The sequence below is a fragment of the Eucyclogobius newberryi genome, unplaced genomic scaffold, assembly GCF_026437365.1.
Source record: "Eucyclogobius newberryi isolate DKJ021-1_F unplaced genomic scaffold, fEucNew1.0.hap1 SCAF_19, whole genome shotgun sequence".
Classification (NCBI taxonomy): domain Eukaryota; kingdom Metazoa; phylum Chordata; class Actinopteri; order Gobiiformes; family Gobiidae; genus Eucyclogobius; species Eucyclogobius newberryi.
This window is the reverse complement of record NW_027315823.1, coordinates 4,012,713-4,031,951: the sequence shown is the minus strand read 5'-3', so window position 1 is coordinate 4,031,951 and position 19,239 is coordinate 4,012,713. Positions and strand designations below refer to the sequence as shown.

General features: G+C 42.2%; 1 protein-coding gene across 1 annotated transcript in view; it reads left to right on the top strand.

Annotated features, from left to right (window-relative positions):
* The first annotated feature begins 8,988 nt into the window (after nucleotides 1-8,988).
* The window catches only part of arap3 (ArfGAP with RhoGAP domain, ankyrin repeat and PH domain 3), a 76,255-nt gene continuing 66,004 nt past the window's right edge, over nucleotides 8,989-19,239 (top strand). The window contains exons 1-5 of the mRNA XM_072451460.1: nucleotides 8,989-9,151; nucleotides 11,855-12,706; nucleotides 12,800-12,840; nucleotides 19,008-19,084; nucleotides 19,157-19,206. Coding sequence (XP_072307561.1) covers nucleotides 9,048-9,151; nucleotides 11,855-12,706; nucleotides 12,800-12,840; nucleotides 19,008-19,084; nucleotides 19,157-19,206 — 1,124 coding nt within the window. The 5' untranslated portion in view covers nucleotides 8,989-9,047. The remainder of the gene's footprint in view (nucleotides 9,152-11,854; nucleotides 12,707-12,799; nucleotides 12,841-19,007; nucleotides 19,085-19,156; nucleotides 19,207-19,239) is intronic.

Genomic DNA, 19,239 nt, shown 5'->3' with positions numbered 1-19,239 from the left:
ACTCTTTGTGACGGTCTGGGTGAGCACTGTATAGACTTAGCACCAAGTAAGACGCGAGCAGCAGATGGTGGAAATGCCACTCGCCATAAAACAAAATGAAGAAGAAGAATTGGACGCCGCGGTCTGAACACCGCTTTAGTTTTAGTGTGAACCAGGGTTTGTCGTTATTGAAAGTGAATTTAGTGTGTTGGTATAATGCATGGATGAACACACAAATGTGTTTATTTATATGATTATGATCATTTAAAAATACATTTGAAATCATCATAAAATCGATTTTGCGTCCTACTTTGTAATCAGTGTATATCCTTGTTCAATTTGCTTTTTAAAATGTTTTGATTATTTTGTTTTCTACAAATCGGAAACTCTGGTGGTTTCTCCCGTGCTATTTTATTGTGAAAGCAGAAGTGCGCTTCGTGCTGATGAAGGTCAACTTGACGCTTCCTCCTCCTGAAAACTCCACAGAGTGAATCCAAACCGGGCTGGACTGAAGCGAGAGGCCCCTGAACCCCCCGGAGCCCATCTGAGGAGTCCCGTCCCGGACCAGGTCAGACTGCGCCGGAGCAGGAGCGGCAGCATCTCCTGTCACCGTGAGTCAAACCATATTCAGTTTACAACTAAAGCTCTGATTATAAGTCACACTGTAGACTTTTACACAGCAATCTGTAACAAACAATCAATGTCAAAGTTTGTAATGTAACTATTGAATCTGGGAGGTGCAAATGGGCACAATCTGGGCTTGTAGTGGAGGAAATGTCGTTGCCCACTAAATACAATGTTGTATATCACTGTTGAACGTGTGTAATTGTAATTATATGTGTATAAACCGCTCGACTGCGCGCGGTGTAGTGCAGAGCTGCAGGTGGAGCCCAGAGGCAATGCAATGGAATGTTATTCTGTGTCAAAGCTGTTCGTCCTGTAGTTTAAAGCTCTTCAAACATGTTAGAAAATAAATAAGGCTATTGTTGGTTTCACAGTTCATATTTCAGTGTTCTCCAAAATGTGAATGCTCCTGGATGTGTTTAAATATGAAACTTGAGCAGAATCCTTCTATTGAGAATAAATCTGGATTTAAAATTATGATCTGAAAGTTTAACAGAAAAATAACTAATGCATCTTTTCCAAAACTGTTTAACGACTGCTGCTAAATGTGAAGTTGTTATTCCTGTAGGAACGGGCCTCTGAGTGCTCAGCGTGTAGTCCAATCTACCCTAATTAAAATGTGCTCAAATGTGTAGTTCAATCCACACCCCTGTAAGGTCTATTGTTGTGTCTGTGGGCATCACACTCGTTGCCTCTGTGGATGAATCTGCTGTTGGAACTTATTCATTGTTTAGCAGGCATTACGGTCCATCTGCAAATTGAAGCCCGTCTGCCGGATCTCTTCTTCATTGTGGACCTACTCCAGGTTTCTATTTTTCCCCAGGTTTTTTTCTTTGCAGAGAAAGAGGGTTTAAGGACAGGAGTCAATTTCCTTTGAACCTTGTTAAATCTGTTTGTCACTGTTGCCCTTCGAGGCAACTGCTGTTGTGATTTTAGGCTTTACAAAACTAAATTCAATTGAAAGTTTCTGGTTGGAGTGGCATTTTCCACAGAATCTGCCTCCTCCAGGGCAAACGTGTCACTGTCCAGCCCTGCTATACATTATAGCTAAACTCAGGTCAATCCCAGGTCCAAACCAAGGCTGGAACAGGTCTATACAAGGACAAAATCAGACCTAAAGTAGGACTAAACTAAGACTAAACTAGGACTAAATCAGGACTAAACCAGTGTGTCCCATGTGACTGGATGTCAGTGTCTCGTTGGCTCCTCAGGATGGGCCATTGTCTCCAGCGAGGTGTGGCTCCTAAACCTCAGGCCCCTGGACACTGTTTAAATACACAGCTGTCTAAAGGAACAGTCCCTTATTCTTATGGTTGTGAACAGGAAGTTGGGTTTCCTCCGAACAGGAAGTGGACGCCCTCGACTCCCATTCTCCGCACACACTACAACACTCAAGACCTGGCTTGCTCTAGACCTGCTTTAGACCTGTTCATACCCTGGGTTAGAACCTGTTTCAGACATAGTTGGACATAGATTAGAGAAGTATGAAAATGTTTTATTATATCTCAGTTGTTGTTCTGGAGATATGCAATGTTAGAAAATCTAGTGTATTGTCTACAATTAAAATGTTTTAAAATAACAGCAACAAGAGCTGATAAAGAGCTGAAATATCCAGTGGAGAACCGAAGCCTCTGGACCTTTGGACACTCGTATTATAAACACAGCATCAGTATGCACTGCAGACACACTGTTTTCCACCCCACACTTTCACACAGAAGTTTAACTACACTGACAATCTTAAATGCATTTAACAAGTTTGTGCCACTGATTAGAATGAAATGCTCCACTCGTCTTCACCTCTTCATCACAACATCATCTGATCGTTACAACTACATGAATCCCACATCTATACAAAACAGTTAAACACTAAACACAACATGGGACACATCAGTTTGCTTTTTTTGTATTTCACACTAGCTTGAAACTGATTTTAGATGCACTGCATGTTTTAAGGCAAATTATATAGCAAACACAATGTTCCTCTTAGAATTAAATCCCATTATTAGTCCAGATGAAAGCGTCAATAAATCCATCTTCTCTTTATTTCTTGCTCTTCAACTCAGAAGTGAAAAATCTTAAGAGCTAGCCATCGTCAAACTTTAATTGCAAAGACAAACGTGCGCCCTCTATACATGTGCGCGTCAATACAAGGTCCTACGGCACACCAACCACCATCTGCACAGTGAGGCCCCCACTTACCTCACGGTCATTTTGCCAAGAATTTCCTAAAAATTGTGTTTGAAATGGAAACCACAACATTTTGTTCTTCCAAAATGTCTAAAAATTTGTACAAAATTCTAGTTTGGCATGCGATCAAAGAATCCAATCAAACCCATGTCATGTGTCTCAAGGTGTAGCCGTAGCAATGACAGAAGCTTGTTAAATTTTAACTTCATACCTCCTGGGGCCCGACCAAGCTTACATTTGGTGATGATCATCTTGAGGAGTGGGGCATCAAAAGTTACCCACATTTTTTTTTCTCTTTTGTCTCTGTGCGGCAGAACTGCAATCTTTGCCCAAAATATCGAACGTTCCAGTACACAATAATTCTCATATTTGCATTAGCGCCCACACATGTGTATCATTATCAGCGTCCCAGTGTAAATGTGCAAAAGTGTAGGAACTAATGTGGGCCCTATGTGCATATAGGGTAACACACATTAAAAGAGGGACATCCTCTGTGAGTGTCAAAAAAGCTTCAGTAAGTGCCATCCGTTTGACTGCTTATAACAGACAACAACAAGGCAGACTAACACCCAGTTCATTGGATATTATTTTTTGCTAGGGTGGATTTTTTTTCAATGTGCTCATTAAGAGGAGGCTCTGCTCTGCTATTACTAAAGGTAGACTGCTGCATGGGTGGCAGCATGCGCCTCAGGAGTCACTGCTACGTTACTCAAAGGTATGAAAGTGCTCAGTGAATGACCAGGCTCTGGTGCAGTCATGTGCCTTGCTTTGCTGTGTGGAGACATCCAGAAGTATTTTTTTTCACTCGCACTATAGTTGTGTAGGAAGCACTGGTGATAAGAGCAGTGCGTGCAAGTGTATGTGTGTGTGCATGTGAACACATGTCTGCTAGCCTGCACAGGACAAAGCAGGTGGAGATGAGAGGAGGAGAGCTCTGACAAACCTGAAGTGGACGTATTATGACATGACAATGCGTTGAACAATGTGAGTAGAACAAAGTAACGCAGGAGAAGGAATTGTTGAACATAACATTGTGAATGAATGAGTGGATGTGACCACGGCGTGATTAATACTTGAGCCTATTATCATGCATGTATTGCTCTGAGAAGTTTCTATGCATTATTATATCACAGTGATATACGCAAGGTTTTAATTTGACAGAATCATGGGGCCAAGCCTGTACGCTGTTAAGCAATGTATTCACTAAATAAACTAAAAACTCTTGGACGAGAAAGCTCGGAGCGGCACTCGGGACCGAGCAGGGCAGTGGTCCTCATCTCTACTACTTGCAGTACTAGTATTTATTTTTGAAGCTTTATCCAACTTATGCATCTGTTGCTGGTTAAGTGGAGTTGTGATGTTTTCACCACTCGTTCTGTTGCGTGTAGCGTTGTGTGAGACTGTGTGAGCTGCTATTGTGTCCAACAGAAGAGCTTTGTCCAACGCCCACAGTAGAGGGACAGACCGGATCGGGCCAGGTCCTGCTTTATTCCTGTTCCAGGCCTGCTACAAGCTTGCTCTAGTGCCACTTCATTCCTGCTTTTAAAGTGCACATCACAAGTTATTATAGTTTTGCTAATTCTGTGTTGAAAACTTCCAAGATGGCGCGAATGGAGTGGGCGGCTTCCCATTTTCTGCTGCTATTTTGAACACTAACCGTGCAAATACTTAAAGATCCAGAAACAAGACTCATTGAGGGATGACACAATCAAAAAAAAAAGCAATGAAAGGGAAGAGTACACAGACATCCAGTTAGTCGAGTTTTGCTGGAAAAATGTGTCACGTTTTTTTTTTATAGCACCATGTCAAAGAGCCCATTATTCACAAGGAAATGTGAACTATTGGATAAACTGTGGCAGGATGCAAACCACTATCACGTGTTTTGGGACTGTCCTGTTGCTCGAAAATATTGGACTGAAATTAACAATGCACTGCAGACTGTTTTAGACATTGTTTTATTAATTTATTTTATTTTTTTGGCAGGTCATACATAGTTACGTAACAAAGCTTGTAGCCGATGCGATGCAAACAAAGTTTATGGCAAATGCTTATTTTCAACTCCCAATTGCCATCCCTCCATTTTAGAACTATATATTTGGGCCTCAAAACTCCTGCCATGGACACAATAAACGGATACTTTTGGAACGTTCTTATGGTGGTTCACAAAGAAATGGATGACACAAACTCCAGTCACCAGACAAAAAAAAAGAAAAACTGACATTCAGACTTAATTTGGAAATAGACAAATTTGACATACTTTGGACTAAATGGGACTTTTATTTTAATTCAAATGTTTCGTGGCTTTTCCTATTTTGTTGTTGTTGATGTTTGTTGTTGTTGTATTATATTCTGTTCTGTTTATTCTTTTTAAAAAATTGGAAAAGAAAATAATAAAACAAGGAAAGAAAGGGAGGTCACTTCCTGGTGGGGCGAATGCATTTAGCAAAGTAAACATATTTCCATTTATAGTTCCCTTAACCAACACAAATCTACCATCTTTATCTTTGAGTTCAAAACTCTGTTCAAAGGCTATTCCGCTTGAGACCAATATGGCCCCTCCCATTTTACGTTTGCCCCTGTATGAGGAATAATAAAGTTTATTTTAACCAGATGTCGTTAATAATTAATGTTCTACGTCATTTAAATGGGTTTTTGTGTGTATATATTCTAGATATTGTTTGTAGTCTCTTCAACCGCTTAATTGGGTTCAGTACAGGGTTGTGTTCAAAAAATCGATACGGCGATATATCGTCACGGACTCTGTATCAATGAGTCACAGTATTGAGATATAATATACATATATATATATATATATATATATATATATATATATATATATATATATATATATATATATATATCACCGAGGTGAGAAGGAGCTGTGGATCTGATCAGAAGCTCCTCTGGGCCGAGGGGAGAAGGAGCTGTGGATCTGATCAGAAGCTCCTCTGGGCCGAGGTGAGAAGGAGCTGTGGACCTGATCAGAAGCTCCTCTGGGCCGAGGTGAGAAGGAGCTGTGGACCTGATCAGAAGCTCCTCTGGGCCGAGGTGAGAAGGAGCTGTGGACCTGATCAGAAGCTCCTCTGGGCCGAGGTGAGAAGGAGCTGTGGACCTGATCAGAAGCTCCTCTGGGCCGAGGGGAGAAGGAGCTGTGGACCGGATCAGAAGCTCCTCTGGGCCGAGGGAAGAAGGAGCTGTGGACCTGATCAGAAGCTCCTCTGGGCCGAGGGAAGAAGGAGCTGTGGACCTGATGAGAAGCTGATCTGTGCAGAAGATGCCGCTGCAGCATGTTCAGACCAGGCCAATTGTTTGGCAAGAAACATGCAACACTTTACTAGAATGTGTTCTTTATATTTCTATTTGGATCAGTTGGATATATCAAGTTATTAGAGCAGAATGGATTTATAAATAAGTGCTTTGTGGATAAACATAAAATTTCATACATTTTCTTATCCAGAGTAAAAACATTACCCATTTGGTACATTTTTAAGACCCTTTTTTCAAAAATGTATCGGGATACATCCCGTAATGAGGGAATTGTATCGGAATATACATGTATCGGGATACGTATCGTATCATGACCGCTGTATCGGGATATGTATCGTATCATGACCGCTGTATCGGGATATGTATCGTATCATGACCGCTGTATCGGGATACGTATCGTATCATGACCGCTGTATCGGGATACGTATCGTATCATGACCGCTGTATCGGGATACGTATCGTATCATGACCGCTGTATCGGGATACGTATCGTATCATGACCGCTGTATCGGGATACGTATCGTATCATGACCGCTGTATCGGGATACGTATCGTATCATGACCGCTGTATCGGGATACGTATCGTATCATGACCGCTGTATCGGGATATGTATCGTATCATGACCGCTGTATCGGGATACGTATCGTATCATGACCGCTGTATCGGGATACGTATCGTATCATGACCGCTGTATCGGGATACGTATCGTATCATGACCGCTGTATCGGGATACGTATCGTATCATGACCGCTGTATCGGGATACGTATCGTATCATGACCGCTGTATCGGGATACGTATCGTATCATGACCGCTGTATCGGGATACGTATCGTATCATGACCGCTGTATCGGGATACGTATCGTATCATGACCGCTGTATCGGGATACGTATCGTATCATGACCGCTGTATCGGGATACGTATCGTATCATGACCGCTGTATCGGGATACGTATCGTATCATGACCGCTGTATCGGGATACGTATCGTATCATGACCGCTGTATCGGGATACGTATCGTATCATGACCGCTGTATCGGGATACGTATCGTATCATGACCGCTGTATCGGGATACGTATCGTATCATGACCGCTGTATCGGGATACGTATCGTATCATGACCGCTGTATCGGGATACGTATCGTATCATGACCGCTGTATCGGGATACGTATCGTATCATGACCGCTGTATCGGGATACGTATCGTATCATGACCGCTGTATCGGGATACGTATCGTATCATGACCGCTGTATCGGGATACGTATCGTATCATGACCGCTGTATCGGGATACGTATCGTATCATGACCGCTGTATCGGGATACGTATCGTATCATGACCGCTGTATCGGGATACGTATCGTATCATGACCGCTGTATCGGGATACGTATCGTATCATGACCGCTGTATCGGGATATGTATCGTATCGCAAGGGCCTTGGCAATACCCAGCCCTAGTTGAATGCCATTAAAGTTAAAGGATGCTATTCTTACTTACTTAATTAACCATATTAAGATTATTCTTGCTAATCTTCTCTTATAACAAAAATCTCTGGCCGAGAGAATATAACATAATAAAATGAATAAACTGACCAAAAAAAAAGAAATAAATAGAGCTCTTGCCAAAAACCTGCAAAGAGCTAGTTTAGCTGTAGCATTCTTAGTTCTGGACCTCCAGTGCGATTTACTTGGCATATTCAGAATATGAGTGTCCAAGCTCACTTTTTGTCTGCTCCCACATCGAGATGGGTAATCTGCCCAGGTGAACAGTAATATAAACACATATTTCACATAGATTCACCCGCTCACCGATGGAGCTGTCGAGGCTCTTGTCGAGCTGGTGCAGATGTGTTGGTCATTACACAGAGGATGAGCTAGATAAACAAAATGTGTTTGTGAATGAACAGGAACAAAGCTGTAAAAAAATACATGAGGTCAAGGTCACAGACACAGGAAGTGACTCAGTGTGGCTACTTCCTGTTTGTCCAGCAGCTGCTCTCCTCTCTTAGTGCTCCTTCTGGTTTGTGGACTGGGCCAGCTTTAGAGTTTCTGTTGGGAAAGAGCAAAAAGGAATCTTCCGAGGCATTAGACGCACTAATAACACATCTTCTGTTAAAGCCTGTTTGGTTTTCTGGTGGTATTGAAACTGGCTTTGAATCAGAATCAGGTTTGAAATTGTATTACCATGATTTACCAACCATATTTGGTGTTATTTAGGGAATTATTTAACCACACTCTCATAACAATTCCAAATCTGTATCAGGCTTGTGTACTGGTGATTGGTCTAGTCATTTGGTGAGAGAGATTGCTTTGAAATGTTGATTGTATTATCAAAAAATAAAATCACAAACTTGGGTGTTTATTACAATGGCATGTGTTTTTAAAATTAGCCTCTGTCATGTATAAAAGCTAGTTAGAGCACAGCATGTTTTCAATATATATAACCGTCAGTATCAGTAAATGTTACATACATTTTTTTTTTTGAACTTAGATCAACAAAACAACACAACAGAAAATTGTAAAAATAAAAAATAAATAAACACAAAACAGTGGACACACACAAGTTAATGCTCTATAAAAAACATTGACAAATTCCTATGGAGAACCACACAGAAATATTTGAGCGATTCTGTTTGACATTTAAATGGGTAAGTCTTTCTAAAAGTCAAAGGGAGGTCGCCAATAAGAAAGAATTTCTGTTTTTTTGTATGTTCAATTTGTATCTAGACATTAGGCCAATATTACCAAGGAAATCTCTGGTCACAAACAATAGAACATCATCGTCAGAGTTTAATAAAGTAAGAACATGATGCTACTGTGAGTCACTACATGAATACTTTATCACTAAAATAAGCTTGAACCATAAAAACAGTGAGCTCATGCTACCTTGTTTATTTTGTTTCAGATGGACAGTATTAGTCCCACTGCCACTCCTCAGTGATGGAAACACCTCCTGTCTCGTGTCCTGGATTTCCTGTTTGGAACCTGAAGCCATGTTGGTCGCCATGGAAACGCGAGAACAGAGCAGCATCAGCACCTCTGAGAGGTTAGAGACCAGCGAGGTGGAGACGCTGCTGTCCTCAATTCACCTGGAAAGGTACAATACAGTACTACAAGAAGTACTTCCTTCACTACTACTATTACTGTTACCACCACAAGTACTGTACCACCACAACTACTGCTTTTACTACAATTTAAAAAAATGTTGGATCGGAATTACACTTAGCTGCACACAGACCCACGTTGAACAGAACAGCAGAGGTGGCAGCACTTTTTTTTAAACTTTTTCAAGAAATTGTACATCTTGGCGTTCTGATTTGAAACAAAAAGTGACAAAACCAATATAAAAAATCCATTGCGCCTTACCAGGGCTCGACCTCACGACCCTTTGCATCAAAGTCTCTACCACCTGAGCTAGTCAGACTTTATGAAATGTACTCATTCTTGAAGTCTGGAGTAATAGTCTCTTAAAGTCATAAAGTATGACTGAGAAAGGATTTGACCATTTTTGAGGAGCGTGACCCTTCGCTCTGCACAAATGACATGTTTCACGTTTAAAACATTTAATATGAAAAGAACAACATGAATAAAGTGAAGGCACTGCAGGATTCGAACCCCTGCAAACTAACCCAATGTTCTACCTGTCAAGCCAAACTTTGGCCGCGGCAAGCATGTGATTGGCTGAAGTGACGCAGTGTGCGCATAACGTGCCGTAAACGTAAACCATGTTGCATTCACGGACGAAGGGATTTGTAGTTTTTTACTGTTCAAGTAATATTACGTGGGTTACACGCTGAATTTTTTTTTTTTTTAAATTTAGATCTTAAAAACGGATCCAGGGGACGCCGCGCACCCCCCCTGGATCTGCCACTGCCATTTCAAAGGGGTAAGTTGTGGTAATTGATGTGGCGGTGCTCTGTTGTCAAACGCTGCGCTGAGATCCAATAGAACCAGGATTGAGACGAGTCCATCGTCAGCGGCTAATAACAAATCATTTGTGACTTTAACTAGTGCAGTTTCAGTGCTGTGGTGGGCTCTGAACCCTGACTGGAAAACTTCAAATAAGTTATTGTCCTGCAGGTGGCGACAAAGCTGTTTTACTACAACTTTTTCAAGGATTTTAGAGACGAAGGGAAGATTTGAAATAGGTCTGTAGTTTACCAATAGGTCGGGATCTAGGTTAGGCTTTTTCAGAAGAGGTTTAATGATGGCATGTTTGAAGGACTGTGGAACATAGCCACTTTCGAGTGAAGTATTTATTATAGTAAGAATAGGGTCTATAATTAGGAAATGAGAGGTTTTGTCTATTGGAGTTCTTGTTTATAGTATTTGTTTATAAGGGTTCTTCTATTAAGAGTGTTTTTTAAACTTTCTATAAGTTATCTGTCCTTTTCCTCTGTATCTACCTGCGTTGCAACAATGAAATTTCCCCATGTGTGGACAATAAAGGATTATCTATTGACTTAGTAGGGGGAGAATGTCTTTGAGGAGCTTGGAATGGGGTCTAGGACACAAGTTGAGCTTTTAGAGGACATAATGGATGAAGTTATCTCCGCTTGATCAACAGCTGAACCTTTCTAAAGTTACTGATGGATATGTACTATATATATTAGTTTTACAGCTTGGGCTAGTTCAGGGCTAATAGTCATTTCAGAGTCATTTCATCTAATTTATCACTGATTGTTTTTATTTTATCGTTAAAAAGTAGGAGGAAATCACAAGAGCTAAGTGTAGCTGGGATTGAGGGCTCTACTGCGCTGTGACAGTTTGTTAGCCTAGCTACAGCGCTGAAAAGAACTCTAGTGTTACTTTTGTTGACTTCTATTAGATTTGAATAGTATCGTTTGGGCCTTACGCAGAGCCTGCTGATAGTGATAGCATGTTGATACTGTAAATGAAACTGGGTGTGGGTGTGGTGAAATAATCCTTCTAATGTTCTAACTCTTTGTTTATGTGGACGCAGTTCTTCGTTGTACCAGGGGGAGGCGCGCTTTGGCCTAATGACCTTCTGTTTTAACGGAGCTACAACGTCAAGAGCAGACTTCAGAGAATTCATGGTCAAGTCGACAAATTGATCACTTATACTGGGACTAAAACTTTTCTCATTAGGATCACATGACATGATCACATGACACGATCACATGACATGATCACATGACACGATCACATGACACGATCACATGACATGATCACATGACATGATCACATGACATGTCACTGAATATTGGCTCTATTATTTCTTTGAACTTTGAGATAGATTTTTCAGAAATTGTCCTTTTCATTATAACTTTATTCTGTGGGGCTGGATGATCTTTAAGAATAAACTGAAAGGTAATTAGGAAATGATCTGGCAATATAGGGTTTTGAGGGAGGACAATGAGGTCACACAGAGTGTGCTTATGAGTGTGAGTCAGTTTATTTACATTTTGAGTGAAACCGATGGTGTCTAACAAGGCGCTGAAGGCATTACTGAGAGAGTCATCACTCACGTTCACGTGGATATTAAAGTCTCCAGCTATAACTATTTTATCCCAGGCTAGCACTAAGTTTGATATAAAGTCAGAAAACTCTGTTGACAAAACGTATCAATATAATGTTTTTTGACCTTTTCGAGTAACATGTTATTAATTACGATTGAAAATTTGACCTCCTTGCCCAGCACTAATACAAATGTAAAAAGTGGAATCAATGAAATAATAAAATGTCTATAGAGGCAAAATGGACAGTTTTGTTGTTTCCATGTGAAAGCTTGTATACTGAGAGATAAAACTGACCAAAAACTGACCTTGTCTCCTTACAGATATGTGGACATCTTCATTAAAGCTAGTCTGGTCTGCGCCTCTGATTTGCTCTTCTTGGACCAGGACTCTCTGTTGAGTTTGGGAATTACCGCCACTGGACACCGCAAACGGATCCTGCGCCTGATTGGCCAGCTAAAGCGCACTTCCTGTTCCCAGCGGTCCAATCATAAGCCCTCTGTGTTGGACTCCAAGGACCCCAAAAGACCTGGACTGAAACCTGTCCCAAAACCTCGGACTGTCTTTAACCGGCGGCGGACCACACCTGTCCACTTTTCTCCATCATCACATGACCCTCAGCGACCAATCAGGAGGCTATCCCCGGAGTCCCTGAGTCTGGACTCGGAGAATCTGGCCGGCAACAGCGACGCCACTTTCTATTTGATGACGTCAGACTGTGAGACTACCCTCGACAAATCCTCCAATCACAGGAGTCGATCCATGTCGGACGCCAGTGCATTCGTTCCACCGGTGCCGCCACGGATAAGGCGGAGTTTTGCAGCGTTTTCTGCTGCTCCCGTAGAAGAAAATCCACTTCCTGTCACCAGTTCTCCCTCCCCGGATATTATTCAGTCTTTTGTTAGTTCTATGGGGAATGAGAAAGACGTAAAGTCCAGACCGAGCCGGAGCAGATCATTTACGGACGTTCTTCCACCGATTCCACCGCGACACAATAGAAATAAGAAAAAGCAGGAAGAGACGCTGGATTCTGATTGGATGGAAGGTAGTGACGCGATGGAGATGGTGTCCAATGAGATCTATGCGGGGTCGACTCTCAGTGGGAGGGGCCACAGCCAGCAGGCTCCGCCCACTCCACCCAGACTGCCCACAGAAAGGAGCCAGGAGAGGAACAGGTAAGACTATTGATCAAATTGTACTTACTTTGCATTTTATGAAGTTGATACTGTAAATGAAACTGGGTGTTCTTTTTGTGTGTGGTTTTACAGTAACAGCACTTTGAGCAACAACTCCTCTTCGTCCACTAGAGGTCAGTGCGTAGTACTAAAATGGGGGGTAGAATTTAAATAAAAAAATGACGTAGAACCGTTTTAACTGTTACCCCTCATTTTCACTCAACACTGGGGTTATAGTGTGTGTTTTGCGTAGGTGTAATTGCGGTTGTAGTGGAGTGAATCGTTTCGGTGGAGCACGTTCAGTTCGGTCCAAGTGCGTACCGTTTCTATCTTATTTCATATTGTGCTGCCCTGTGGTCGAGTGCTTAAGGCATGCCAGGCTCGTGGGTTCGAATCCCGACTCCGACAATTTACTGCATTAGCTTATATTTTTGAGTTTTAACTTTAAACAATTCTTTCTTGGCCGAGCTACCGAGTGCTTTTACTGCTTTTCCATTAGCACTGACTCGGCTCTACTTGTGAACTACAAGTCCAATGCTCTGAAAGTTTTCAACACTTTGTCGTCTCGAAGCTAGTGGCTTTACTCATACTTTACTGATGTTAGGTGTGCTAGCTTTATTAGTTCCACTTTTGTTAATCACTGAAGTGAAGTGTGTGACGTTGATTGTTTAGTCTTCAGGGCTCAGATTCAGGATTGTCTCTTGTACTGCAGCAGCTGCTAAACAATCCGTTAATTTTTTCAAATTTGTATAGTAATTTGATAAATTGCATAGCAAAACACAAAAATGACAAAAAATCTATATTTTCCATTGATATGTCGGTGTAATCCCTCATTCGTCCAGGCGTGTTCCATAGTAGAAAAAGCTTCAGTTGTAGTCATCTGGACTCAGTTTGAAAAAATAGACGTTTCGACTCTCATCCAAGAGTCATTGTCAATAACAGAATTTAGGTCGAGAACTCCGATATTAATACTGTTCTGTGGTAAGACCCGCCCATTGGGAGGAGCCTTCCTGAAGTAGAAAGAGTTGTTTGTTTCAACAGAAACTCCCCTTTGTATCTACCGAGCTAGCCTATTCAGAATCTTAATGGGCTATTAGAAACCTCTTTGTCTTTGTGAGACCCTGGCTCGACCACCCTGAGTACCTGATTAGCATCTGAATGTCCTTTACCTTTCCAGGGGTTCAGAATCCCATTATAAATAACAGGAAGATGAAACCTAAGCCCTCCATTTCTGTTTAAAGAAGGTCTTTCTTTTTTAACAAAAATAGCTTCCTTGACTCCTCTTTCAAACCATCTTTTCTCCCTGCTTAAAACCTTCACCTCACCGTCTTCAAACGAGTGATTAGAGGCTTCAAGATGGAGATGCACGGCGCTCTGAGGTCCTGAACTAGTATTTCTTCTGTGCTGATATAGCCTCTTGTGTAGAGGCTGTTTCGTCTCACCTATGTAACGTTCTTTACAACTTTCTTCACTGCATTGGATCGAATAAACTACATTGCTCTGTTTTTGAGTCGGCAACTTGTCCTTTGGGTGAACCAGTTTTTGTCTTAAAGTGTTTCCTGGTTTAAAATAAACAGGGACTTCGTGTTGTCTAAAAATTCTCTGCAATTTTTCCGACAGGCCAGACACATAAGGGATAGAAACACCCTTCCTTCTCTGTTCAGTTTCCCTTTTGTCCTGCTTCTTGGTTCTCTTCACTCTGTTGAGAGCCCAAGCGGGGTAACCACAGGCTGAGAGGGCATTTCGGACATGTTTGTCCTCTTTCTTCTTGCCCTCTGAGCTGGTGGGCACACCTTGAGCTCTGTGTTGTAAGGTTCTGATCACACCCAGCTTGTGCTGTAGTGGGTGGTTGGAGCCAAAGAGCAGATACTGGTCCGTGTGTGTAGGTTTCCTATATACTTCTATTTGGAGTTTCCCGTCCTCTCCTCTGATCGTGGAACAATCAAGAAAGGCCAAGCGATTCTCCTTAGCGTCTTCTCTTGTAAACCTAATATGTGGGTCCACAGCATTGATGTGATCAGAGAAGGTTTCCAGCTCTTGTTTCTTGATTGTTACAAAAGTATCATCGACATAGCGGAGCCACAGTTTTGGGGCTATGCCTGAGAATGAGGACAGTGCCTTCTTCTCAAAGTGCTCCATGTACAGGTTGGCCACTATGGGAGAGACGGGCGAGCCCATGGCACAGCCATGAATCTGTCTGTAAAATTGTCCCCGGAATTGAAAGTAAGTGGTGTTCAGACAGATGTCCAACAGTTTACATATGTGTTCAGGTGTCAGTTTGGTCCTTTCCTGTAGGGTGGTGTCTTCCTGCAGTCTGATCCTCACTGCTGCTACTGCATCAGAGGTCGGGATGCAGGTGAACAGGGACACCACATCATATGAAACCATGAGGTCATCTGGGTCCAGTTGGAGATGTTTCACTTTATCCACAAAGTTGTGCGTGTTTTCCACATGATGTTCCGAATTCCCCACAAGCGGAGCCAATATAGTTGTTAAATGCTTGGCCACATTGTAGGTGATGGAATCTGTGCTGCACACTATGGGTCTGAGTGGAACCTCCTTTTTGTGTATTTTTGGAAGGCCATAAATACACAAAAAGGAGGTTCCACTCAGACCCATAGTGTGCAGCACAGATTCCATCACCTACAATGTGGCCAAGCATTTAACAACTATATTGGCTCCGCTTGTGGGGAATTCGGAACATCATGTGGAAAACACGCACAACTTTGTGGATAAAGTGAAACATCTCCAACTGGACCCAGATGACCTCATGGTTTCATATGATGTTGTGTCCCTGTTCACCTGCATCCCGACCTCTGATGCAGTAGCAGCAGTGAGGATCAGACTGCAGGAAGACACCACCCTACAGGAAAGGACCAAACTGACACCTGAACACATATGTAAACTGTTGGACATCTGTCTGAACACCACTTACTTTCAATTCCGGGGACAATTTTACAGACAGATTCATGGCTGTGCCATGGGCTCGCCCGTCTCTCCCATAGTGGCCAACCTGTACATGGAGCACTTTGAGAAGAAGGCACTGTCCTCATTCTCAGGCATAGCCCCAAAACTGTGGTTTCGCTATGTCGATGATACTTTTGTAACAATCAAGAAACAAGAGCTGGAAACCTTCTCTGATCACATCAATGCTGTGGACCCACATATTAGGTTTACAAGAGAAGACGCTAAGGAGAATCGCTTGGCCTTTCTTGATTGTTCCACGATCAGAGGAGAGGACGGGAAACTCCAAATAGAAGTATATAGGAAACCTACACACACGGACCAGTATCTGCTCTTTGGTTCCAACCACCCACTACAGCACAAGCTGGGTGTGATCAGAACCTTACAACACAGAGCTCAAGGTGTGCCCACCAGCTCAGAGGGCAAGAAGAAAGAGGAAAAACATGTCCGAAATGCCCTCTCAGCCTGTGGTTACCCCGCTTGGGCTCTCAACAGAGTGAAGAGAACCAAGAAGCAGGACAAAAGGGAAACTGAACAGAGAAGGAAGGGTGTCTCTATCCCTTATGTGTCTGGCCTGTCGGAAAAATTGCAGAGAATTTTTAGACAACACGAAGTCCCTGTTTATTTTAAACCAGGAAACACTTTAAGACAAAAACTGGTTCACCCAAAGGACAAGTTGCCGACTCAAAAACAGAGCAATGTAGTTTATTCGATCCAATGCAGTGAAGAAAGTTGTAAAGAACGTTACATAGGTGAGACGAAACAGCCTCTACACAAGAGGCTTTATCAGCACAGAAGAAATACTAGTTCAGGACCTCAGAGCGCCGTGCATCTCCATCTTGAAGCCTCTAATCACTCGTTTGAAGACGGTGAGGTGAAGGTTTTAAGCAGGGAGAAAAGATGGTTTGAAAGAGGAGTCAAGGAAGCTATTTTCGTTAAAAAAGAAAGACCTTCTTTAAACAGAAATGGAGGGCTTAGGTTTCATCTTCCTGTTATTTATAATGGGATTCTGAACCCCTGGAAAGGTAAAGGACATTCAGATGCTAATCAGGTACTCAGGGTGGTCGAGCCAGGGTCTCACAAAGACAAAGAGGTTTCTAATAGCCCATTAAGATTCTGAATAGGCTAGCTCGGTAGATACAAGGGGGGAGTTTCTGTTGAAACAAACAACTCTTTCTACTTCAGGAAGGCTCCTCCCAATGGGCGGGTCTTACCACAGAACAGTATTAATATCGGAGTTCTCGACCTAAATTCTGTTATTGACAATGACTCTTGGATGAGAGTCGAAACGTCTATTTTTTCAAACTGAGTCCAGATGACTACAACTGAAGCTTTTTCTACTATTTTCCATTGATGTAACAAGATTATTTATTTCAAATGTATTTGTAAATATTCTGTTTTTAAAAAAACTCTTAGCAAATTAACTTTTAAACACTTAAAATGTTTCAAAATAAAACAGAAAACTTGCAAATAAAATTAGTTGTTGAACAAATTAATTAACACCAAGTCAGAGCCTTATTTACAACTTTCTTCCATATCATCATCAGATGAATATTTGTATGAGTCTCATTAACATATTAATTGTCTTTACACTCACAAGTTACACATCACCACCAGACTCGTCATCAGATGACGAGCTGTTTGTCAGAATGACTTCTCCTACGGCTCTGGATTTTTCCTGACACAACACGTCTTGGTTTTGTCCTGGACATGAGTGAGTTTGACCTCTGAATTTGACATCCTCTGTGTTCTCTGAAGCCTTAAAACGGGAGAGCGGGAAGAGGGCGACGAGGGGCTTTGACGAGCGCCACGTCTCGCTAATCTCACATAGGTATGTGCTACACATAGTTATTGTGTAACACATAGTTATTGTCGTGAGATTAGCGAGACGCGGTCTCTGTCTAGAACAGGGGTCTCAATTATATTTTCCAGGGGGCAAGATTTTTTGAAGGGCTAAGGTCCGGGGGACTACAAAATCATGTTTTATCTCTACAAGATCCACAAAGAACTCACAGTAGCATAATTCTACAACAGAAATCAACATGGGAATTTATTTTCAGAGAAGTAAAAATATCATAACAATATAACATGACTAAAAACAGGACAAAAGCACTAAAATCCAGGCAATGCAAACCCAGTGTTTACCAGAAACCTGACTAAACAAGTGCAAAGCAGACCTAAGACAAGCCCAGGTTTAAACCAAGACTAAACAAACCAGATCTACCAGAAAAACATGCATAAAATTAAGCAGGTCTGAAGCAGGACTAAAGCAGATCTAAAGCAGGTCTAAAGCAGGTCTAAAGCAGGTCTAAAGCAGGTCTAAAGCAGGTCTAAAGCAGGTCTAAAGCAGGACTAAAGCAGGTCTAAAGCAGGTCTAAAGCAGGTCTAAAGCAGGTCTAAAGCAGGACTAAAGCAGGACTAAAACGGGTCTAAAGCAGGACTAAAGCAGGTCTAAAGCAGGACTAAAACGGGTCTAAAGCAGGACTAAAGCAGGTCTAAAGCAGGTCTAAAGCAGGTCTAAAGCAGGTTTAAAGCAGGTCTAAAGCAGGACTAAAGCAGGTCTAAAGCAGGACTAAAGCAGGACTAAAACGGGTCTAAAGCAGGACTAAAGCAGGTCTAAAGCAGGACTAAAGCGGGTCTAAAGCAGGTCTAAAACGGGTCTAAAGCAGGACTAAAGCAAGTCTAAAGCAGGACTAAAGCAGGTCTAAAGCAGGACTAAAGCAGGTCTAAAGCAGGTCTAAAGCAGGTCTAAAGCAGCCCAGAGTGAAGTGGTTGTGCCGCGGTGCGTCTCGGAAGCAGCGCGAAAAAAATCTAATTGAACATTTTTAATCATTGGAAAATGGGCCACGGGCCAGGCCAAATTTTTTCGGGGTCCGTACTTGGCCCGCAGGCCGCCTTTTGGAGACCCCAGGTCTAGAACAGTGGTTCCCAAAGTGAGGGTCGGGACCCCTCAGGGGTCAGGATGCACGAGTTGGGGCTTGCGAGATGACTTGGAAGATGGTGATTATATCATTATGACGCTGTATTTAATATATTTAAAATGTTTAAAATTATATTTTATTGGAAATAGGTCAAATTAATGAATAAGGCATTAAAATAAAACCAATTAAACCAGATTTGAAATGTTTTGCAACTTGATCAAATGATCACAATTTCATTTAGCAGTGGTGGTCCTGGATCGGTTGCCCGGTTATTTTGGGGGTCCCGGTCTAAGAAATGTTGGAATCCCTGGTTTAGAAAAGCTGTTACTACTGACACGGCTTCTACAGCTGCTACTAACCTGCTATCAAGACAATCGACTAAAATGGGTCTAAAGCAGGTGTGTGTGTCCCTTTAGCATCTACAGATGACCCAGAGGAGGAAATCAGCCCGTACTGTGAGACCGTGTTCTCCAGGAGGACCCCGCTCCCTGAGGTCAGATATGACAAGGACGTAGTTACACATAAACACAAGGCTGAGATGATAAATGATGGTTTGTATACTTAGATGGACAGGAGCCAGGACCACACAAGTTCTCCTCACACCGACCAAGAGAGGTGAGACTGAAACATCCACAGATGCAGGCATTC